This window comes from Ochotona princeps, chromosome 3 (assembly GCF_030435755.1).
Source record: "Ochotona princeps isolate mOchPri1 chromosome 3, mOchPri1.hap1, whole genome shotgun sequence".
Classification (NCBI taxonomy): domain Eukaryota; kingdom Metazoa; phylum Chordata; class Mammalia; order Lagomorpha; family Ochotonidae; genus Ochotona; species Ochotona princeps.
This window is the reverse complement of record NC_080834.1, coordinates 75,494,613-75,517,699: the sequence shown is the minus strand read 5'-3', so window position 1 is coordinate 75,517,699 and position 23,087 is coordinate 75,494,613. Positions and strand designations below refer to the sequence as shown.

At 44.3% G+C, this 23,087-nt stretch overlaps 1 protein-coding gene across 1 annotated transcript; it reads left to right on the top strand.

The window, feature by feature from the left end:
• The first annotated feature begins 1,853 nt into the window (after positions 1-1,853).
• Positions 1,854-10,516, top strand: DPPA4 (developmental pluripotency associated 4). The gene is made up of 7 exons (XM_058661336.1): positions 1,854-2,000; positions 3,155-3,272; positions 4,783-4,943; positions 5,044-5,094; positions 5,479-5,782; positions 6,955-7,153; positions 10,413-10,516. The coding sequence occupies exons 1-7, from the start codon at positions 1,854-1,856 to the stop codon at positions 10,447-10,449; spliced, it is 1,017 nt and encodes a 338-aa protein (XP_058517319.1). The 3' UTR covers positions 10,450-10,516.
• The last annotated feature ends 12,571 nt before the right edge of the window (positions 10,517-23,087 follow it).

Genomic DNA, 23,087 nt, shown 5'->3' with positions numbered 1-23,087 from the left:
ATATTTGGCAAAGCAGTCAAGATTATCAGAATGCTGGACCCAGCGTGGTAGCCTAGCTGCTGAAGTCCTCTTACTGGGATACCATATGGGTGCTAGTTCTAATCCCAGTGGCCCTGCTTCCCATCCAGCTCCCTGCTGGTAGCCTGGGAAAGCAGTCGAGGAAGGCCCAGAGCCTTGGGACCCAGCACCCGCATCTGGCAGACCCGGAGGAGGCTCCTGGCTCCTGGCTACAGATCCGTGCAGTTCGTGCCGTCGGCCACTTGGGAGAGTGAATCAACAGATGGGAAATCTTCCTCTCTGTCTCTCCTCCTCTCTGTATATCTATCTCTAAAATAAAAATAAATCTTAAAAAAAAAAAGATTATCAGAATGTTAAGGTTCACATGGTATCTTTGCTGCTAATTCCAGCTTCCTGCTATGGCTCTTCTTAGGAGGCAGCAGGTCACCAGGGCCGAGTTTCCGGCTCCTGGCATCAGGGCAGTGATTCAGTGGATGGAAAATTTGAATTTTTCTCTCTGCTTTTCAAGTACAGAAATTTCCAAGTATAGAAATTAAAAACGTCTTAAATCACTTATCATCAGTTGTTGGCAAATGTTTAAAAAGTGCTAATTATTATTAATGCAGAAGGATGCCTCAATGTTAAATACATTGAGAAACTTGTTTAAGAAGGAATGTGAGGCTGTCATTGTTACACAGTGTGTTAGGCAGCCACTTGGAAAATGTACAGCCAATAGAAGAATACCTGTCGGAATTCCTGAAACTGTTTTACAGCCAATTGCCTGCCAATACCTCCTGGAAGAACAGATGGTGGTGCAAGTCCTTGCGCTGCCCAGCCCTGGCTGTTGTGATGGAGTTGCAGAGGGGGAGAGAGAGACAGAAGAGGGTGAGGGAGAGAGATAACGACTGGGGGAGGGGCAGGGCTTTGTGGTGGGGGGTTGGGAGAGAGAAAGGATCTTCCATTTGGGGACTCATTCTCCAAAAGCTGAACCGGCCAGGGCTGGTCCGAGTGGAAGCCAGTATTCCGGAGCTCCATGTGGGTCTCTCACGGGTGGGAGAGGCGTGGGTCATTTTCCACTGCATTACCTGAATGGGAACTGGCAATAACTGAGACTAGAACCCACGCTCATTTAGGGTGCTAGTGTCCCATGTGGCGGTGGCTTAGCTGTCCCAACTCTCTTCCCTGGAGACTAACAAATAAACTTAGGAAAGCAAAGAAAACAGCTTAGCTCGCTTCAGGGTTCTAGGTTGGCCCGTACACCCTCAGCGTTGCCACAGTTCGGTGACACACCTCTTCTGAAGTCTCCAAAGGCTTTCCCCCCTGGAGTTATTCGGGAAAAAGTCTTCAGATTCCCAATGCTAGCCACACCTTAGATCAAAGTTAAAAGGTCACAGGAAAGGGTCTGGCATGACCTCCGCAATCCAGCCCTGTGATAGCCACCTCATGCATAAGCAAATACGCTACTTAACATTCCGCAAAGGCGAGGGAGGCGAGGGAGGCGAGGGGGGTGGGGAGCGAGGGTCTGGGAGCAGGAAGCGCACCTGGGGCCACAGGAAGTGGGTGGAGACTCTTGGGCCTCGGACCGTCTTCCAAGTGTAGGCTTGTTTTGATTCGCTCCATTTCTCTCCCAAGTATGGAGACTGCAAGAGGCAAGGAGGTAAGACGCTTTTATTGGGTTGGTTTGTGTGTCTCCCGTCTCTCTCCCCTTCTGACCCTCCTTAATCCTTCTTTGGTTCTGAGAAAACAATAGAATATTCGCCTCATGACTAAAAAAAAAAAAAAAAGTAGTGCCCTGGACAGGCTTGTACCTTACAATATTGGAAGAGGCAAAATAAGAAATGAGGGTCCACGCTGGAATGTGGAGAGATACCTTATCTTGTGGCAAGAATGTGGGGCTAATGGCAGGTGGTGAGCGGCGCAGAGGGGAGGAGAAGGGAGGTGAAAGCCAAGGCGTCGCGGCCGACGTCGAGGTCCTCTCCCCCGGGTCTGCAGACCTGCGGGACGTGACCCGGAAGACCTCGCTGGCCCGGAAGGGAGGGAGGCGCTGAGCCCCGCCACGCGGAACAGCTCCCAGCCGCGTCCGCTACCAGGGGTTTTTTTTTTTTTTTTCTGTCCCACCTGGTTTTAAGACTTACGTGAGGCCCCTAAGTGAGTACTTCTAGTGAAGGAAATGCAAATGTGAAACTTGAAAACGATTGTGGAAGTGGTATAGATATGCAAAACTACCATGCAAGTGTTAATTTGTCCAGTACCCCCACTTTGAGAGTGATGGAAGAGAACTCTAGGTTTGGTAGCAAATTTACCCATGCATTAGGCTTTTTCCATGGCACAACTCGGATATTCTCTTTCTCCTGTAACGTGCCCTTAAGCTGCCAGTCGTCTATGAGGTAACCTCTAGGTGTCTGCTACTAGTAGCGGTTGTAAGATTGTTTGGGGAGATTAAATAAATGAATATAAGAACCATGTGGAGCGAAATGCTGCGGCCATGAATCTTCATATGAAACCATTGTATTCCCACTGCTAGTTTGTTATTTTTAATTCAGTTAACCAATGTCGACTAAATGTCTGATGAAAGGGAAAATATACTCTTGTACTTTCGAATATACCTTTGTATTTACCATCGGATGGACTCAGTGGCATTGGTCCAATTACACAAGCAAATACAAATTGTTACTGATAAGTGGTGAGAATGAGGTGATCTCGAGTAGATTTAACTCATAAAATGGAACAACACCTGCTAGGACTAGAAAGGGCCTTGATGAAATAATACTTAAAGTGACAAGGAGAAAGGAGTTAAGGTAAATAGAAATGGGGCTGAGGGCTGTCACTTCTGGCCACACTGATAATTAGCATGTATCCTGAAAGCCTGGGAAACAGCTGCATGACATGGGCAGGGCAGGAGATAAGCAGATAGATTTTGCTCAATTGTTTATTGTCTCTGAGAACAATAAGCTGAAGGGATGTTGGGTTTTCCATAGCGTAACTCTGGCTTCTGTTTAGAAAAATTATTTATTGGGAGACGGTCAAGAATGAAGGAATGAGAATGTAGACAGTGATGGTGGAACTGGAGATAGATAAGAGTTCTGTTGAGACAGGTGGTGTGTGAACTGGTTGCTCTACGTAAAAAGAAACTGCTGATTAGTTCCTGTGTCCCCAGAAACCCCCCACAGGATGCTCCAAGGAAGAAGAAAGGGCATTCACTCAGCCAAGTACATCTTCATCAACAACAGAAAAAGAAGGGAAAAAACGAAAGAGATCAAAGAAAGATGACAATGGTAAGGGATTTACAAACCTTCAGGTCCCATTTCCTGAAACCTGAAGGTATTTTCTGAGTGCATGCAAAAGTCCAGGAAGAAATGCAGCATATACCTTGTGCCCTGCACCCTCCATTGCACCTCTTGGAATCCTTTTGGTCACTTGTGCTTTAACTCATCGTTTCCCAGGTTCAGATTCCCACATGTAGTTGGTTCTGATAATCATTCTACTTCTGCTTGCTGCTTGCAGCTAAGAAGCTCAGTGTGCAGTGATTTGAGGACAGTTTGAAAGCTGTTTTTATTGAAAGATTAGGGACCGGCATGTTGGCTCAATGGCTAGATCCTCACCTTACAAGCATTGGGGTCCCTACAGGTGCTAGTTCATGTCCCAGCTGCTCCACTTCCCCTCCCAGCTCTCCTCCCTGCCTGTGGCCTGGAAAAGCAGTAGAAGATATCCCAAAGACTTGGGGCCATGCACCTGCTTTAGGACACCTGGATAAAACTCCTGGTTCCTGGTGTGGGATCAGCTAAACTCCAGCTGTGGCAGCCATTTGGGGAGTGAGATGGAAGTTTTTTCCTCTCTGTCTCCTTCTGTCCATTAATCTTATCAGAATTTCCCATAAAAATAAATAAATCCTTTTTCAAAAAGAAAGAAAGATTGTTTGAAAGACAGAGTTACAGAGGGGGGCAGAGGAATCTCCAATCTTCCATCTCTTCTGGGCTCAAATGGCTACAATGGCTGGGGCTGGAATAGACCAAAACAAGGCATCTGAAACTCCATCCTATCTCCCACATGGGTGGTACCCAAGTAGTTTTAGAGTAGGGAGAATTATCTTAAGATTTATTTATGTATTGGAAAGTCAGGTTTACAGAGAGGAAAGCTCTTCCATCCGCTGGTTAACTCCCCAAGTGGACAAAATGGCCAGAGCTGAGCCAATGAGGGGCTTCTTCCAGGTCTCTCCCAATGGGTACAGAGTCCCAAGGCTTTGGGCCATCCTCAACTGCTTTCCCAGGCCACAAGCAGGGAGCTAGATGGGAAGTGGGGTTGCTAGGATTAGAACCAGTGCCTATGGGCGTTCAAGGTGAGGACTTTAGCCACAAGGCTACCATGCTGGGCCCAGGAGGCATTATCTTAAGTCCCCTCTTAAAGTGAACAACACCAGGGTGCTCACTCAGCCGAGGTGGCTGACAGAATGGTTGTTCAATGATTGTATGGCATTCTCAGATAATTGTTTTGGTCTGTGATAAGAGGACGAGGCACTATTGCATTTATGAACTTGGTCTAATACCTAAGTCCTTCCCCTGGAATGGAATTGCAAAGTACAGTACAGCCACTTGGGTTGTCTGGGTTGGAATGTCCAGAGACATGCAAGCTTTAGCACATGGGAAACTTTAGAACATCCTAGATTTTAAGTTTTATCCTATCTGGCCTTTGGCAAGTAATTTAACTTTACAATAAAACACCATCACAACTAAAACTATCACAGCCAAATAAAAGCTACAACTGACTCCTTTTTTGTGTTTTTCTCAGTTTCCTCCCGGAAGGAAAAGGCAGAGCGCAGTGAAAACCCAAAACCTCGGAAGAAGATACCAGTCCCTCCAATACCTACGAATCTGCCACCCATTGACCTGATTCACAGAGACATTTTGCGGGCCTGGGGTCAAGAGCTGAGGTTAAGCACTAAAGGGCCGGTGAGTCTCTAAGCTTGTGAGACTGTGGCAACTGGGGAAAGCATAGGAACCTTACTTTCTTTACTAACTCAATATTCTCTTTTTTTTTTTTTTTTTTTAGAAAATAGATCTATATAGGCGAGTATGTGAATATGCTTTCCCACACCAGAAGGTGAGTACGATGCTTTTTTTTTGAGCATTGACAGAGCGAAAGACTCAGTTCTTACCTCTTATGAATTTCATCATCAAAGAGTCAGAAAAACGACCTTATTATCCTTTCCTTCCCACTCCATTCCACTCCTAGTTGTAATGTTCCCCTGCATCTGTTTTCACCAACACTACAACATGATGAGAGCTGAAAATAAAAAAAATTGAGTGTATTTGTTGTGTAAAACGGGTGTGCACTGTGGAATGACCAGATCAAGCTAATTTTTCTGGTAATTGCCTATGGATACTATAAGCAAGTTTCAAAAATCATTGACTGCGATCACATCTTCCCACCCACAAGGACGTAACTTGTGACAGCATTTTATTCTCGGTTGTCTTTATTCTTTAGACCTGTTTACAGGATATTCCCACAACAGCAAAGGAGGTCAAGATCAAAACACCATCACAAATAAAATTAAAGATGGAAAAAGAGGAACTGTCACTGGAAAATGCTACGAAAACAGTGTACCCAGCTGGGACTGAGGCCCTGGAAGTGGCTCCTCCCCTCCTGGAAGGGGTGCCTGTGCCCCTGGAGGATGTGAACACAGTTGAAGTGACAACGTCTGCCCCAGAGGCGGTGCTGGCCTCTTGGGCCAGAATTGTTGCTAATTCTGGGAAGAGGAAAGCAGTGGAGACACTCCCAGAGGCTTCTGGTAAGCCCGAGATAGAATAACCTTCCAGGCAACACTGAGGGTGCTGGTTGGGAGACCACACTGAAAACCATGGCTCTTCATTATTTGTCACATATGAAGAGGATGGCTGGCTGTTTGGCTTAATTTCTTTCCCTTCCTTAGATGATTTAAAAATAATGGCAGGGCCCAACGCAATAGCCTAGTGCTTAAGTCCTTGCCTTGCATGCTCTGGGATCCCATTTGGGCACCGGTTAGTGTCCTGGCTGCTCCTCTTCCCTTCTAGCTTCCTGCTTGTGATCTGAGAAGGCAATAGAAGGATAGCCTTGGGACCCCAGCTGCATGGGAGATCTGGAGGAAGGTCCTAGTTTCTGACTTATGCTCAGCTCAGTTCTGGCTGTTGCAGCCACTTGGGGAGTAAACCAGTTGATGGAAGATCTTTCTCTCTGCATATCTGCCTTTCCAATAAAAGTAAATACATATTAAAAAAAAAAAAAAGCTAAGGGCAGAAGCTGAAATGGCTGAAACCAGAGGCCTAAGTTTTCACCCTATACTTTCTAGTTCCTGTTATATAAGTGACATTAGCAAGCTCTTTAAAACAATTTGCTCACCAAAAACTAGATTGGTAAAAGCAGCATAAATCTTATTGTTTTAAAGACATTTATTTTAAAGGCAAAAAAATCTTTCATCCACTCATTGGTTCACTCCCAATGGCTGCATCTCCTAGGACTGGTCCAAACCTGAGCTGAGCACTCCATCCAGGGCTCCCATGTGGATGGAAGGGGCTCAAATATTAAGGCTGTTCTCAACTGCTGCACTCAAGCTTTAGTAAGCAACTGGCTCACAGCAGGGCAGCAAGGATTCAACCTGACACTTCGATATAGCGTGCTGGCATTGCAGACTGGAGCCTAACCCACTGCACACCAATGCTGGCTCCACACACATTGCACAGTGAGACCTGTAAAAAATACAGTGAAAGTGTCTATAAAGCGTTTGAGCTAGTTCTTTTAAGTTTGAGAGGTCCTGCTTTCCCCAGGAGTATAGGAAAGAAGTGAAGTCGGGATTCCTGAGTCCAGTTCTTGCAACTGCCACTTTAAACAACCTAATAAAATCCATAGTGACAGTCCATGATGCAGTCTTGAATCTGAACAGTTGGGCATGATGTGTTCAAACTTACCCCCTTTCTTTTTCCCCAGGTGAGAGGTGGTGTGTAGTCCACGGGAGAAGTCTCCCTGCAAGCAAGCGTGGTTGGGTTCAGCTGCAGTTTCATGCAGGACAAGCCTGGGTCCCTGAGAAGAAAAAAGGAAGAGTGAATGCACTCTTCTTGCTTCCTTCATGCAATTTTCCACCCTCACACTTGGAGGACAATTTGCTTTGTCCTGAGTGTGTTCACAGGTAATTATTTTTTTTTCTTTACACGCTAAAAGTGAGCACCTGGCTTTTACGTGTGAGGGAAAAAACATTGATTAATATTGATTTGGTATGTATTTCAAGATTTAGTATGTTATGCCAAACTGAAGGAGAGAAGAGGGAATTGGACAGCAGGGAAGGTGAGAAGGAGTTTGAGAGAAATTATTTCTCACCTGGAAATTCTGACCATCTGGGAAAAGAGCGTGTATGTGTAAAGCGAATGCCTTTATATGCCTGCAAATGTAAGATTCCAGAAGAAGACATTATATGTTATTATAGTTGATGTACACGTTATATAATACTGTACTAAATACTGTGTACTGCTTATATTCCTACCAAAGAAGTATCTGTTTTATTCCAGAAGCCCTTATACTTAGGTTGTTTTTATTACTTATGAGTATATATTTATATATATATAATACACACTTATTTATTTATTTGAACACTAGAATTAGATAGAGAAGGAGATCCTTCATCTGCTGTGTCACTTCCCAGTTGACCCCAGCAGCCAAGGCTGGACCAGGACAAAGCCAGGAGCCAGCATCTTTTTCTGGGTTTGTCATATGCAGGAGCCGAAACACATGAGCTATCCTTCACTACTTTCTCAGGCCCATTATTAGTAAGCTAGATCGGCAGTGGAACACCCAAATTTGAACCAGTACGACTTTACTCACTATGCCACAGGACTGGCTCATGTTTAATTTTAGAGAACTCATTGAAGAAGTTAATACAGTGTTTTAATGAAAAAATGCACATGAGAAATTTGAAGTCAGGTAAAGATTTAATTATGTTTGTTGGAAAGGCAGCTTTACAGAGAGAAAGATTTATTTATTATTTAGAAGGCAGATTTAGGGCCTGGCGCGATAACGTAGCGGTTTAAGTCCTCGCCTAGCAAGCGCCAGGATCCCATATGGGCGCCAGTTCTAATCCCGGCTGCCCTGCTTCCCATCCAGCTCCCTGCCTGTGGCCTGGGAAAGCGATGGAGGACGGCCCAGAGCACTGGGACCCTGCACCTGAGTGGGAGACCTGGAAGAGGCTCCTGGCTTCAGATTGGCTTAGCTCCAGCCATTGTGGTGACTTGGGGAGTGAATCATTGGATGGCAGATCTTCCTCTCTGTCTCTCCTCCTCTCCTCTATATCTGCCTTTCCAATAAAAATAAATAAATCTTAAAAAAAAAAAAAAAAAAAAAAAGAATTTACAGATTTACAGGAAAGGAGAGAGACAAAGAGATTTTTTTCATCCACTAGTTTACTCCCGAAATGGCTGCAGCTATGGGGCTGAACTGGGCCAAAGCTTAGAGCCAGGACTTCCTCTAGGTTTTACATGGGTGGCAGGCAGAGGCCCAAGCACTTTAACATCCTTCCCCTGCTTTACAAGGTCATTAGAAGGGAACTGAATTGAAAGTCACATACAGTGTTAACGCAGAGAGGAGACAGAGATAAAGAGCTTCCATCCTATGGTTCACTCCCCAACTGGCCACAGCAGCCAGAGCTGAGCGGATCCGAATCAGGAGGCAGGAGCTTCTTCTGGGTCTCCCACGCAGGTGCAGGGTCCCAAGGCTTTAGGCCATCCTCGGCTGCTTTCCCAGGCTACAGGCAGGGAGCTGGATGGGAAGCAGGGCCTCCAGGACATGAACTGGCACCCATATGGGATCCTGATGTGCTCAAGGCAAGAACTTTAGCCACTAAGCTACTGTACCGGGCCCTGTTATTGTTTTAAAGATTTGTTTATTTTACTTAAAAATTATAGTTTCAGAAAAAGAGGAAGAGACAAATTTTCCATCCTCTGGTTCACTCCAAAGTGGTCACAGTCTAGAGATGGTCTGGCTTTTGCTGATGGCCAGCTTCCTCTCGATCTCCTACGTGTGTACGGAGGCCATTTCAGGGAGCTGGGATGGAAAGTGGAGCTGCCAGGACCCAAACCAGCACTCACGGGATGCTAGCACTGTATGGAAGTTTAGCATGCTATGCCACCATGCCACTCCGTTTATGGGGCAGAGGATAGTAAACTATGTTTTGGGGCCTGACCTGGGAGAGATACCAAATGGAGAGAGTATAAAAAGCAGACTCCCTCTGAAGAGGGCTAGTTTCAGGATTACTGCACAGTAGAGGTTCAGGGCAGCTGAAAGAGAATCGAACCTAGGAGCCAGAATGGAGGAAATACTGCCTCCATCAGCCCATGGAGAAAGAGGCAGCCCCTGCACCCTGGCAGTTACCCTCTCCCCAAGGGGGACTAGGTGACTATGTGCCTGTGCTCCCTCCATTCTGGCTGCTTGGCTCCTTCTGCTGCAGTACTTTTGACAGTTTCATACCAAGCATGTTGAATAGAACTGAGGTCACCTTGAATAGCCACTAAATAAAAAGATCCACTTGGAGCCCAGTGTGGTAGCCTAGTGGCTAAAGTCCTCAGCTTGAATTCACCAGGATCCCATATGGGCACGAGTTCTAACCCCAGCAGGCCTGCTTCCCATCCAGCTCCCTGCTTGTGGCCTAGGATGGCAGTCAAGGATGGCCCAAAGCCTTGGGACCCTGCACCTGTGTGGGAGACCTGGAAGAGGCTCCAGTCTTCCAACTTTGGATCCGCTCGGCTCTGGCTGTTGGCAGCTCACTTGGAGAGTGAATCAACAGATGGAAGATCTTTCTATCTCTTCTCTCCATATATCTGATTTTCAATTAAAAAAAAAAGTGATCCACATAGACCCCTGCCTGTAAAGTTCAAGGGTTTGATTTTACTGTTCATTCTTCATATTTGTGATGTTGTGAACAGCTCATCCAGTGTACTATGGAACACAAGAGCTTATTCTGGGCATGGCAGCGTGGCCTAGTGGCTAAAGTCCCCGCCTTGAACGCATCTAGGATCCCATATGGGCACCAGTTCTAGTCCCAGCGGTTCCACTTCCCATCCAGCTCCTTGCTTGTGGTCTGGGAAAGTAGTTGAGTACGCCCCAATGCTTTGGAATTCTGCACCCATGCGGGAGACCTGGAAGAGCTCCTGGCTCCTGACTTTGGATCAGCACAGCACCGGCCATTGTGGTCACCTGGGGAGTCAATGATCGGATGGAAGATCTTCCTCTCTGTCTCTCCTCCTCTCTGTATATCTGACTTTGTAATAAAAATAAATAAATCTTAAAAAAAAAAAAAGGAAATTATCCTATCGAAGCCATAGGTTTCTTTCACAAATGCAACTCGATCATTATTCTTGGTCCTCATCTTTTTAAAAGCAGATATTTTGTTTTCTTTCTAGGAATAAGATCTTATCAAGAAGCCTTCAGTGGGATTAGAATACTGAGATTTAAAGGACACAGTGTTCTATCTGCTTCTCTTGCATCATCTGCTTTCTTGAGGAGTCCCAGAAATCATAACCGATGTTGCAGTAAATCCAAGGCCCATCCCCCCATGCGCTCGCCTCACCTCACCAAGAACTGCTGTTCGTCTTCCAGCAGTTGCGTCACTGCAAGCAACTTTTGAAAGGCACCCTTAGATCCTGCACGGCCCTTAACAGGGGCCTCTCCGAGTCCAGTCCAATGGCTGTGACGTTTGCCTGCCTGGACATCATCCTGAACCTCCCACTGTCATGGGAAGCCAAAACTGTGCCCTCTTGTGTCTGCACTCCAAGCCTGGCAAGGACAGCTCACAGCTGAAGCAGTGCACCCTGCCCACTCGGCGGCGTGCAGTCCATGGAAATGCCAAATGTGTGTCCTCTGCTGCATTCTCCACTCAGAGCTTCTGTTACATATTGTCTGAGATGGCATGGAGCGTTATTCAACTGTTTTTCCTTTACAGGACAATCTGGGCTTGTAATTTTTGATTTTTTTGGCTGGGTTGTTTTTCTGCCGCATCCCTTCCACCCTTCTCTTTCTGTGACCCTTTTAAAAAGTGAAATAGTGCCTGGTGACATTCAGAGTCGGGAAGAGCTGGAAGAAATCTGTCAGGACAAGGACAGAAATCTCTAGCTCTCATGTGCCAAGTTCCAACTGCACGCAGGTACAATGAGAGTAAACACAGTCTTAAAATGACGGAGGGGTTTCCTTTATTTTTGGAAAGGGAATCCACTGATTTATTCCATCAGTGGTCACAACAGCCAGAGCTGAGCTAATCCAAAGCCAGGAGCTAGGAGTCTGGCTGGTCTCTTCCAGCAAGGGGTGCAAGGTTCCAAGGACTTGGGCCACTTAAGCCATTGCATTAACCCCAAGAGTATTGTGAAGCTGTTGAGTCATCAGGACAACTATGACCTCGCTGCTGAAGGGGAGCCTAGAAAAGATCTTCACTCTGATTTCCCATCTGAGTGTTAACTTCACAGCCACACGGATGCATCTGGCCTCATCATTATGTGTGGTAACAACGAACAGGAATCAAAAGTGGATGTCGCTGCATCTCCTAGGGAAGGAGAAAGGGACATTTTTAAAATCTAGTTCGTTATACTGGAGGTAATTCACCTTAAAAATGCTCTGAATACATTTCTGTACTTTAACTACCAAGAAACCCCTTCTTTGTAAACCCTCAAGCATAAGTTGAAATTTGGCCATGTCTATCTTAATTGTACACTTAGTACCACCAGAAGTGGTAAAAATTTAGATTTGTTCCTGGTGTGATGCCATGGAGAGCTTAGTATCACTAATCATGTGAGCCTGACCACAAGGAAGGGAAGGGTCCTGATGACACTAATGGTCTATAATTATTAAATAATGTAAGGCAAAAATGAGAGAGATAAAAAGCTCTTGCATCCACAGGTGGACCCTCCAAATGACCACAGCAGCCATGGTTGGGCCATAGTGAAGCCAACAGTTCCATCCTGGTTTTCCAAATGAGTGGTAGGATTCCAAGCAACTTTTGCTGCCTACCCAGATATAATAGAAAAAAGCTGAGTCAGAAGCAGGATAGGTAGTACATAAACCAGCGTTTTAGTATGGGATTCCAGAATGACGAGCTGAGGTTTAACTCGGCCGTATCGTAACACCTGCCCCTTTCATAAGAAGGTTGGACTTAAGATTGTGTGATATTGGGGAAATTTGGATGTGGATTTTCTTTAATCTTTTTTTAAACATTTATTTATTATTGGAAAGCAAGATTTACAGAGAGGTATATTAACCAGTTAAACCACTGTGCTTAGCTAAGGATGTGGATTGTTAGCAATGTTAAAGTTCTATATTCTGATAATTTTTCTGATATGTAAGACTATGTATATAATAAGTAACATTTCCTCCCCCAAAATTATTTAGATACAGAAAAGGTACATTTGTACTAACTTTCAGGTTTGAAAAGTAAAAACTTCTAAACATTTAATTTTTGTATGTGAAAAGATCTATTTTGAAACAAGTAATGCTATTTTCTCCCTCTTGCACATTCTTAACTTTCAAATCTTTAAAATCCTGTGTTTGGCATTGTTAAGCCTAGTTGTTATACAATAGATGCTTGTATAATCAGTGAAAATTTAGACTGAAGTATAAAAGCATGGGAAATAATTCACACTTATGAATCAGAAAAATAAAGTTTTTATTTAAAAAAGGACTGATTTACTTATTTATAGGGCAGACTAACACAGAGAAAGGGAGAAAGACAAAAAGATGTTCCACCTGCTAGTTCATGCCCCCAAATGGCCTTGGCAGCTGGGCTGGGTCAAGCCGAAATCAGGAGCCAAGTTCTAACTGGGTCTCCATGTGGGTGACCTGAGCACCGGGCGGTGATCTGCTGCCCTCCCAGGCTCATTGTAGGGAGCTGCTAGGAAACAGAGTAACCCAGCCTGGAACCTACAGTCTGTTAAGGACAATTTATATCCCAAGATGTAGCTTAATCTGCTTGCCGTAACACCTGTCCTTGAATTATATATATATACTTGATATCTAGGAATATAATATTGTACTGTTAAGTCACAGAAAGATGTTCTCACTTGTATGTATTACCTGGAATTCCATATTCTGTTCCCTCTATGGCTGTTGGAGGGATCCTCAATATATTCCAAATAGCAACAACACAATATCATAAAGTATGAAAACTTTTGTTTAATGTATGGACAATTACTGTCAAACAATGGTAAAGCATTTTTAGTTCTAGTATAAAAAATGGGCAAGATATATGAATGAAAACTGACATCTTTGTTATTTATAGCCTTTACCTATTCAACTGAAATATGGTCTTTTTGTTTATTGAACACTATTTAATGGAGCATTGCAAATTTGACTGTAATGTAATTAAAAGTAACTTTTTCTCAAACATAAAGGGAAAGTACCCGTAGCAGTAGCCTAGCACCTGAAGTCCTCACCTTGCTTGCACCAGGATCCTGGCAGCCTGGCTTCCTATCCAGCTCCCTGCTTGTGGCCTGGGAAAGCAGTCAAGGACAGGCCCAAAGCCTTGGGACCCTGCACCCACATCGGAGACCTGGAAGAGGTTCCTGGTTCCCGGCTTCGGATCGGCGCAGCACTGGCCGTTGCGCTCAGTTGGGGAGTGAAGCATCAGAAGATTTCTCTGTCTCTCCTCCTCTCTGTACATCTGACTTTGTGATAAAAATAAATAAAATCTTTAAAATGCTGTCGATCTCAGCAATCCAAGGATGAGAAAATCCTTACAGTCACTATTGGCTGACATGGTTAACCTTAGAGTCTCCACACACAGATATTTGCTGCCAACAATTGGTTGGGATTGTTGTCCAATTGGTTCTGCACTCCTGATGGAGAGATCTTCTACCCATTAATAAACTCTCCAGGTGCCAACAGTGACCAGAGAAGGGTCAGACCCAATATTCTGGGTCTCCCACATGAATGGTAGAGCTCCAATTATTTGGGTTCCCTGCCACCACTGCCATTTAAAGCCTCCCAAAATGCCATTATCAAGATGCTGGATTTGAAGGGAAGCCAGGACTCAAAATCAGGCATTACACCCAAGAAGGGATGTAGGCCTACCAATAGGTAGCTTTTTTTTTTTTAAGATTTATTTATTTTATTACAAAGTCAGATACACAGAGAGGAGGAGAGACACAGAGGAAGATCTTCCATTCAATGATTCACTCCCCAAGTGACCACAATGGCTGGTGCTGCGCCGATCCAAAGCCGGGAACCAGGAACCTCTTCCAGGTCTCCGATGTGGGTGCAGGGTCCCAATGCATTGGGCCATCCTCGACTGCTTTCCCAGGCCATAAGCAGAGAGCTGGATGGGAAGTGGAGCTGCTGGGATTAGAACTGGTTCCATATGGGATCCCGGGGCGTTTAAGGCAAGGACTTTAGCTGCTAGGCCACGCCGCTGGGCCACCAATAGGTAGCTTAACCATTGTGCCACAGCACTTATCCCTTAATTGAGTTTTTTTTTTTTTTTTAAGATTTATTCATTTTATTACAGCCAGATATACAGAGAGGAGGAGAGACAGAGAGGAAGGTCTTCCATCTGATGATTCACTCCCCAAGTGAGCCGCAACGGGCCGGTACGCGCCGATCCAAGGCCGGGAACCTGGAACCTCTTCCGGGTCTCCCGCGCGGGTGCAGTGTCCCAAAGCATTGGGCCGTCCTCAACTGCTTTCCCAGGCCACAAGCAGGGAGCTGGATGGGAAGTGGAGCTGCCGGGATTAGAACCGGCGCCCATATGGGATCCCGGGGCTTTGAAGGTGAGGACTTAAGCCGCTAGACCACGCCGCCGGGCCCCCCTTAATTGAGTTTTAAACTGAAGGAAAGAGCTCACCATCAAAGGGCTGCTGGATTTTAGAAAGTAACAAAAGCAAAATAATTATAATAGTATTAGAAAAGTATTAGGTACTCAGCCAACAGTAATTGCTGAAGCTCCTATTATAGATTGTCACTTGTCTTTGCTAAAAAGAAGTGATCCATAATTACCACCCACTTACTAGTCATTTCAATAGCTTGGTGGCCATGGGGATTTATTTAATATGCCAAACAGATTTATTGAAGTATAACTAACACACAGTAAAATGTAATCCTTTAAATATATAACCAACCCTATGAGTATTGAAAAATGCATGCAGTCAAGTCACTTCCGTCATAAAATATACCATTTTCAACCTACAGAAAAATTTTCCTCCTTGATAATAGACAATCCCTATCTCCTGCCCCAGCTCCTGCCAGTCAAAGCTCTATTTTCTGGGCCAATGTTGTGACACAGAAGATTGAGCCACTGGTTATGGTAACAGCGTTACTTCGCAGGGTTTCTTTTGAAATCCTGACTGCTTCACTTCAGTCAAGTTTCCTGCTAACATGTCTGGGAAAGCAGTGAATGATGGCTTGAGTGCTTCTGTGCCACTGCAGGCGAAACCCACAGAGTCCCTTGCTCCTGAGTTTGGCCCATTGAGTCCAAACTGTTGCAGGCATTTGTGGAGTGAACAAGCAGGTGGAAGGTCTATTGCTCTGTTTCTCCTTGGCTCTCTACCTCTTCACCTTTAGAATATATAAATAAACCTTTTTTTTTATTAAGTTTTATTTCCTATTCTTACAGTCTTATCTTTTCCATGAAACCTTGTAAATGGAATGCATTTGAATTCTTTAATCTAGCATAATTACATTTGAAATTGACTTTTTTTTTTAAATATTTGGTTTTTTCGCAAAGTCAGAAATACAAAGAGGAAGATCTTCCATCCGATGATTCACTCCCCACGTGACCGCAACAGGCTGGAGCTGCGCTGATCCGAAGCCAGGAGCCTGTACTTTCCTCCAGGTCTCCCACGTGGGTGCAGGGTCCCAAGGCTTTGGGCCATCCTCGACTGCTTTCCCAGGCCACAAGCAGGGAGCTAGATGGGAAGTGGAGCTGCTGGGATTAGAACTGGCGCCCATATGGGATCCTGGATGCGTTCAAGGTGAGAACTCAAGCTGCTAGGCCACGCCGCTGGACCCTGAAATTGATATATTTTAAAATTTGTTTCTTTAGGTTAATGTTGACTGTTGTGTAAATGTGACCATTCACAAACTAAAGAATTATTGATTAGTTTAAGTTTGATGATTACAAATAAAGAGGAATAAACCTTTACATAATTTTGTGTGTGAATGTTAAAATTTTACTTCTATGGAGAAAATACCTAGGAAGTCATTGAATCACACATTACATTTTTGCTTTTCAAACAATTCAGTTTCAGTGATACTGATGATGAAGTTCCTTCTTTCTATACTTACAAAGAAAAAGATAAGCTAAAATAATATGATATGGGCTCTACACAGTAGCCTAGCGGCTAAAAAGTCCTTATCTTGCACGATCCGGGATCCCAGACCTGAGCAGATTTTCAGATCTAAAATCAACTGAGCAAAGACATCACTGTCTCCCTGGCAGAAACGCTGTGTTTTCAGAATAGTCCCGCAAATCCTGCGGGGTCAGCATTGTGGTGCAGTGGGTTAGGATGCTGCCAGCAATGCTAGCATGCCATACGGGTGTCAGTGGAACCTACTCCACTTCCAATCCAGCTTCACACTAAGGAGTCTGGAAAAGCAGCAAAAGATGATCCAAGTGGATGCTTGCTACCCACATGGAGCCCTGGGTGGAGCTCGAGACTCCTGGCTTAAACCTGGCCCAGCCCTGGTAGTTGTGACCAATTGGGGACTGAACCAGCAAACAGAAGATCCTGCTCTCTCTCTCCTCTGTGATGCTGCTTTTCAAACAAATTAACATTTGTTACACTATGTGACTACATTCATGGGAAGCATTTTGAAGATCTATAATGACGCCGATATCTCAATTAGCACCATAACCTCTGACAGGAAAAATGAAGCCTGGTTATAAGGAGAATCCAATCCAGAATCTAGCTAGAAAGGACTACTGGTTTTATAGACCCGCCCACAGCTCACCCCTCAAGTTTCGAAACACAAAAAAGGGCACTTCAAAAAGCTCATGGAAAATACAGGAGTTGAAATACAGGATGAGAGGACTGTACAGTGAGGCAGCAAGAACAGCCCCTTGCAATGCCTACGTCCTGTATCGGAGTGCGAAGCTCTCTCGGCACCAGCTCCCCAACAATGCACTCTGCGAGGCAGCAGACGACCTCTCAATGTTTGGGCCTCTGCTACCCACGTGGGAGACTCAGCTGGAACTCCTGGCTCCTGGATGTCGCTTGGTATTTGGGGAGTGAATGCATGGATATGGAGGATGTCCTTCTCTTTGTCTTCTGTCTGCCTATCTCTCTCTTACTCTGACTTTCAAGCAGATAAATAATAATAATAATAATAAGCATTTGAAAAGATGATGCTGTAGGCCCCTCCATAAATAAAAAAATATATAGCTAATATACATTTATCTTAATGTAAAAAGTTTTTTTATTTTATAACATGCATTTTTTTTCTTTGACTTTACAAAGATTTTTTTAAATTTTGAGAGAAAGAGAAACAGAGGTCCCATCTTAGTTCAATTCCCAAATCCGCACAATGGCTAGAACTGGGCAAGGCCAGTGGCCAAGGGCTGGCAAGTCAGACTCCTGCGTGCGCAGCAGAAACCCTTGCAGGGGATGCCTCACCAGACAGCTGCAGTCAGGATGCGAAGTCAGGCAGTCAGTCCCAAGGAGTACAATCTGAGATCTGGTCATCTTGACTCCTAGTCTCATATCCATTCCTTATGAACTTATGGATTTCACTTTTTTTCCCCTAAAATTACCTTCTCTTTTAGTTCCATTTTCCATTTCATGCAGAGGAAACTAATTCCAAACTTCCCAAACAGCTTCCTGTCCCACTCTGGTGTGCATAGATACTAAATCTATGCTTACAATTGGGGCCCAGTGCCATGGCATAGCACAATAATCCTTGACCTGCAGTGCTAGCATTCCATGTGGACACCAGTTCAAATCCTGTCTGCTCCACTTCTGATCCAGCTCCCTGCTTGTGGCCTGGGAAAGCAGCAGAGGATGGTGCAAGTCCTTAGACCCCTGCATCCACATGGGATTCCCAGAAGCTCCTGGTTCCTGGCTTCAGGTCAGCCCAGTTGCAGCCATTCAGGTCATTTGGAGAGCATGCCAGCAGATGGAAGATCTCTCTCTCTCTCCTTCTCTCTGTAACTCCGCCATTCAAATGCAAATAAAATGCATCTTTTAAAAAAAAAAAGACAGAGGGAGAGAGAAAGAGAGGAGAGAATAGAGTACCTTGAAGGTAATATGATCAATTACAAATTTCAAGGACTCGTTTTAGGCAAATAATATGGCAATGGCAGCAGCATTACAAGAAAGGTAAAATTAAGTTAAAAAGAGAGGCAGTCATGGGCCTGGCGCGGTGGCCTTGCGGCTGAAGTCCTTGCCTTAGAACTGACGCCCGTATGGGATCCTGGCACATGCAAGGCAAGAACTTTAGCTCCCTGCTTGTGGCCTGGGAAAGCAGTGGAAGTTTGCCCAAGTCCTTGGAACTCTGCACCCACAAGGGAGACCCAGAAAATGTTCCTGGTTCCTGGTTTTGGATGGGATCAGCTCTGACTGCTGTGGCCTGTTGGGGAGTGAATCATTGGGCAGAAAACTTTTCTGTCTTTCCTTCTTCTTTCCTTGTCCATGTAAATCTGACTTTCCAATAAATTAGAAAAAAAAATCTTTCAATTAAATTTTTTTTTCTTATTTATTTGAAAGGCAGAGTTACAGAGAGTGGAAGAGATAATTCCCCTCCACAGGCTCAATAACCAAATGGTTGCTAGAAATTCACAGAAGCTAGAAATTCAATCTGTGTCTCCCACTTGAGTTCGGGATCAAAGCACTTAGGCATTCTTTCACTGCTTTCCCCGACCATCGGGGGCCATTGGATTGGAAGTGGAGCAGACTGAGAATGTACAAAGCTCCCAATTTACATTGGTGCAATCGACTGAGAATCTCCTAAGTGGGGTGTGTGTGTGTACTGGTGGGCATAAAGTAAGTCTGAGGACATCAGACTGCTACTATCTTTTGCATAGTGAGCCCCACCAGTATGTGAATGCATGGACACAATAACTATCAGCCGCAGCAGCAACACAGAGAGCAAATCCACCCCAAAAGGGGCTGGGGAGTAGAAGGGAAAAGCTGCAGCCCTAGACAGTGTAACTATCATCCATTGAAGGTGGTTTTTTGTTTGTTTCCTGAGCCATAATGAAAGACTTTGAATACGCAGGGTGGTCCATTTCTTTCAGGGAACCTGCTGTCTAACAGGGAGAAGGAGTGGAATGTAAAATTCAAAATACATACAGGACTGCAGGCTCACGTGTTTTCTATGAAGAACGAGAGTAAGAGAATGGCAAGAGCAGTCGTTTTAGGATCATTGCAAGAGCCTGGTGTGTGAGCCTAAGCAATGAGGAATCAAAAGAGAGAAGTGGAAAGCTGGTATTCCTGATGGAAATGACAGGTTCTGACACTGCCCGGGAGTAGCTGGTTTACAGTCAGTGGAGAGGCTAAAGCAGCAGGTAAAATAGACCAATGAGTGAAACTAGCTCTAGCCGGGCCCTACAGAGATTCTTAGTGCACAAAATGAGTAAGATATGAGGCAATAGAATTTTCAGTTTTGTCAAGTATTTGGTCATGACCTGGGTTTGAATCATACAATAATATTAAACATTTATTTGTATGGCTAGATATAAAGAATATGTTATAGCTTTGAAAGAAAAGCATTGTTTTTTTTCTAACCACTTTGTTGTTGTTGTTGTTCTCTAACCTTGAGAATGAAATCACATTGGATCTAATATTCGTGCATGACTTTTTAAATGAAACCAGACTGACTAAGAATCAAGAACTGTTGATGGGGATTTATATTATTTTTGTACATATTTTAATTCCACCCCCCCACACTTTAGCTTTGAGAGACAAAAAAGGAAAGCAAATACTTAAACTATTTTGTGATGAACGTTATGAATGTATTATAACAATGAAATGCTCTATTCCATAGAAATCTTGTCCTAGCTTTAAGCCATTAGGTTTGGCTCTGCCCAATTAGCCTTCCTTATAAAGAGAGCAGCAGGTGAAACCGTGGAAGCAGGTAGGACACTTTGTTATCTGGGTGTCTTTCGGCTATGCAGTTTCTGTGGCGGAAGGGTTGAACTGGGATTCCAACCATTTTAGGCACTTATCTCTAAAATCATCCAGTCAAATCCTGTTCTGACCAGCTTCTAGACCTCAGAGGACCTGTGCCAGCAGTTTTCCATGGTTCCACCCTGAAGAATCTGATTCAACAAGACTGGGCAAAGCCTTACACTTTAAGTTCTCTTTATTAAAAAAAAAAAAAAAAACAGATTTGTTTATTTTTTTTAAAAAAAATTTTCCTTTATTGGGAAGTCAGATTTACAGAGCAGAGACAGCTCTTCCTTTTATTGTTCACTTCCTAAGAGGCTGTGATGGCCAAAGCTGAGCAGGAGTCAGGAGCCTCTTCCGGATCTCCTTGCGGGTATAAAGCTATAAAATTGTGGGATATTTTACACTGCCTTCCCAGGACACAAGCAGCGAACCGGATGGAAAGTGGAGAAGCTGGGACTTGAACTGGTGACCATATGGGATCCCTGCACATGCGAGGAGAGGATTTAGCAGCTATCACACTGGCCCTATGTTTCAATTTTTTTTTTAAGATTTATTTTATTTTTATTGGAAAGTCAGATATAAGAGGAGACACAAAGAGGAAGATCTTCCATCTGTTGATTCACTCCCTAAGCAGACAGAGCTGAGCCTGTGCTTGCAAGACTTTGGCTGCTAGGCTACTGCGCTGGGCCCTTGCATTTTTAAAAGATTTATTTATTTATTTATTTATTTATTTATTTATTTATTTATTTATTTATTTATTGTTGGAAGGTCAGTATATATATATATATTAAAGATTTATTTTATCTTTATTACAAAGTCAGATATACAGAGAGGATGAGAGACAGAGAGAAAGATCTTCCATCCGATGATTCACTCCCCAACTGATCGCAACGGCTGGTGATGTGCCAGTCCAAAGCCAGGATCCAGGAACCTCTTCCAGGTCTCCAACACAGGTGCAGGGTCCCAAGGCCTTCAGCCATCGTCCACTGCTTTCCCAGACCACAAGCAGGGAGCTGGGTGGGAAGTGGAACTGCTGGGATTAGAACCAGTGCCCACGTGGGATTCTGGCAAGTTCAAGGCAAGGACTTTAGCCGCTAGGCTACCACGCTGGGTCCTTGAAATTTTTAAAAAGATTTATTTATTTATTGTTGGAGGGTCAGTTTTACAGACCCTAGAAGAGACAGATAGGAAGATCTTTCATCTGCTCCGTTGCTCCCCAAGTGACCGCAGTGGCCCAGAGCAGAGCCAATCCAAAGCCAGGAACCAGGAGCTTCTTCCGGGTCTCCCACGCAGGTGCAGGGTCCCAAAGCTTTGGTCTGTCCTTGACTGCTTTCCCAGGCTACAAGCAGGGAATTGGATGGGAGGTGGAGCAGCTGGGACTTGAACTGGTGCCTAGGTGGGATCCTGGCGAATGGAAGGCGAGGACCTTAACCACTATGCTACTGCGCCAGGCCCCTATTTTTTAGGATTTATTATTTTTTTTTCTAAGGTCATATTTACAGAGACAAGGCATGACAGAGAGAAAGTTTTTCCATTTGATGGTTCACTCCCCAGGTGGCTGCAATGACTGGTGTTGAGCTGATCCGAAGCCAGGATCCAGGAACTTCCACCGGGTCTCCCATATAAGTGTCAGTTCCCAACACTTTGGGCCATCCTCAACTGTTTTCCCATGCCAAAATCAGGGAGCTAAAAGGGAAGAGGAGCAGCCATGATATGAACTGGCACCCATATGAGATCCCGGGTCATGCAAAATGAGGACTTTAGCCTCTAGGCTACCACACTGGGCCCAGAAAAGCAGATTTACACAGAGATGGAGAGACAGAAAGATCTTCCACCCACTGATTTACTCCCCAGATGCCTACAACAGTTGGAGATGAGCTGACCCAATACCAGGAGCCAAGAGCTTCCTTTGGGTCTCCCAAGTTGGTGTGGGGTGCCAAAATTGGCCAATCCTCTACCGCCTTCCCAGAGCATTAACAGGGACCTGCATCACCATTGGAAACACGAACCTGTGTCCCTGTGGTATCCTAGTGCTTTACATGGTGAGGAGTTAGCCATTGCATCACCGCTCTGGTCCCACAATTTAACATTTTATGTATAAAACATTAAGCTCAATAAAATGAAGCTGGACTTTGCAACTATACTTTGAATATATTACACTAATAAAATTATCAGGGTTTCCTTGTCCTCAGACGAAGGGGCTAAATATTTTTCCTACAGGCAGAGAAAACCCACACAGGGCACTGATGAAGGTTGTCACCTTCTCTGTTATTGCCAATTTCTTTCTGAAACTGTGGCTCCCTATATCCTATGGAAACTGAGCCCAACCATCCCTCGACAATATTGCTGAATTTTGTATTGAGAATTGGATCTCTAAATTACACAATCTCCACAATTAAGATATTGGATTTCTCAGTATGGGACACAGCAGTGGAAATTAACTAGTTACAAAATATCTCCCTGAATCGGGTGAATCTTTGAAAAAATTTGCTCTTTGATACATTGTGCAGTCTTTCACCAGTACTGTTTTAGAACTGTGCTAAAGTGCTGTTTGGAGTTTCCCAGTTAAAGTTTTCCGTCAAATATCACATTACAGAAATAAAGACAAAAATCTGATTTCTTAAACAGGATTTGGAGACGTGGTGATTAAAGTATACCTTCACTTGGGACGTTCAGGTTATACGACTGATCATATCACAGGGTCAGATAATGAGGGAGGAGAAACAGAGGAGAAAGGAAAACAGAGCTAGTCTGGGTAACAGGAAGTCAAAGGATACATTTGCTTATAAAAGGAGAAATCAGAAACCCTCCGGGTTAAAGAAGTAAACTGCCGATGTCCTTAACATTGCCTGCCGTCATTACTTTCTCCTGGGCGATCTGAAAATGTTTGACTCAAGTTACCAAAGCGGCCAGGTGGTAAGTTTTGGTCTAATTTTAAGTTTGTCCCAGTGCCGGTTTTCAGAGCCTTTCTAGATCTCATTTGCTTTTTGCCAC